The sequence below is a fragment of the Lottia gigantea genome (assembly GCF_000327385.1).
Source record: "Lottia gigantea unplaced genomic scaffold LOTGIsca_281, whole genome shotgun sequence".
Lineage (NCBI taxonomy): Eukaryota > Metazoa > Mollusca > Gastropoda > Lottiidae > Lottia > Lottia gigantea.
In genome coordinates this window covers 77,323-78,940 of record NW_008708903.1, presented here as the reverse complement: position 1 = coordinate 78,940, position 1,618 = coordinate 77,323, and the positions used below count along the sequence as shown (strand labels likewise).

Here is a 1,618-nt window from a genome sequence, read left to right as displayed (position 1 = left end):
CTTACTGTCATTCCTTCTGTCATTCCTTCTGATCTTTCTGTCATTCCTTCTGTTTCTTCTGTCATTCCTTCTGTCCTTTCTGTCAGTCCTACTGTTCCTTCTGTCATTCCTTCTGTTCCTTCTGTCATTCCTACTGATCTTTCTGTCATTCCTACTGTTCCTTCTGTCATCCCTACTGTTCCTTCTGTCATTCCTCCTGTTCCTTCTGTCATTCCTTCTGTCATTCCTACTGATCTTTCTGTCATTCCTTCTGTTTCTTCTGTCGTTCCTTCTGTCATTCCTACTGATCTTTCTGTCATTCCTTCTGTTTCTTCTGTCATTCCTTCTGTTCCTTCTGTCATTCCTTCTGTTCCTTCTGTCATTCCTCCTGTTCCTTCTGTCATTCCTTCTGTCATTCCTACTGATCTTTCTGTCATTCCTTCTGTTTCTTCTGTCATTCCTTCTGTTCCTTCTGTCATTCCTCCTGTTCCTTCTGTCATTCCTACTGATCTTTCTGTCATTCCTTCTGTTTCTTCTGTCATTCCTTCTGTTTCTTCTGTCATTCCTTCTGTATCTTTCTTTCTGTCATTCCTTCTGTTTCTTCTGTCATTCCTTCTGTTCCTTCTGTCATTCCTTCTGCCATTCCTACTGTTTCTTCTGTCATTCCTTCTCTTCCTTCTGTCATTCCTTCTGTCATTCTTTCTGTCAGTCCTACTGTTCCTTCTGTCATTCTTTTTGTTCCTTCTGTCATTCTTTTTGTTCCTTCTGTCAGTCCTACTGTTCCTTCTGTCATTCCTTCTGTCATTCCTACTGATCTTTCTGTCATTCCTTCTGTCATTCCTACTGTTCCTTCTGTCCATTCCTTCTGTCAGTCCTTCTGTCAGTCCTACTGTTCCTTCTGTCATTCCTTCTGTCATTCCTACTGATCTTTCTGTCATTCCTTCTGTCATTCCTACTGATCTTTCTGTCATTTCTTCTGTTTCTTCTGTCATTCCTACTGTTCTTTCTGTCATTCCTTCTGCCATTTTTACTGTCATTCCTTCTGTCATTCCTTCTGATCTTTCTGTCATTCCTTCTGTTTCTTCTGTCATTCCTTCTGTTCTTTCTGTCATTCCTACTGTTCTTTCTGTCATTCCTTCTGCCATTCCTACTGTCATTCCTTCTGTCATTCCTACTGATCTTTCTGTCATTTCTTGTTTCTTCTGTCATTCCTTCTGTTCCTTCTGTCGTTCCTTCTGCCATTCTTACTGTCATTCCTTCTGTCATTCCTTCTGATCTTTCTGTCATTCCTTCTGTTTCTTCTGTCATTCCTTCTGTCCTTTCTGTCAGTCCTACTGTTCCTTCTGTCATTCCTTCTGTTCCTTCTGTCATTCCTACTGATCTTTCTGTCATTCCTACTGTTCCTTCTGTCATCCCTACTGTTCCTTCTGTCATTCCTCCTGTTCCTTCTGTCATTCCTTCTGTCATTCCTACTGATCTTTCTGTCATTCCTTCTGTTTCTTCTGTCGTTCCTTCTGTCATTCCTACTGATCTTTCTGTCATTCCTTCTGTTTCTTCTGTCATTCCTTCTGTTCCTTCTGTCATTCCTCCTGTTCCTTCTGTCATTCCTTCTGTCATTCCTACTGATCTTTCTGTCATT

At 41.0% G+C, this 1,618-nt stretch overlaps 1 protein-coding gene across 1 annotated transcript in view; it reads right to left on the bottom strand.

The window, feature by feature from the left end:
• The window catches only part of LOTGIDRAFT_175436 (hypothetical protein), a gene marked incomplete at both ends in the record, with an annotated part of 24,823 nt that overhangs the window by 22,911 nt on the left and 294 nt on the right, over positions 1-1,618 (bottom strand). The window contains one exon of the mRNA XM_009056652.1: positions 6-1,141. Coding sequence (XP_009054900.1) covers positions 6-1,141 — 1,136 coding nt within the window. The remainder of the gene's footprint in view (positions 1-5; positions 1,142-1,618) is intronic.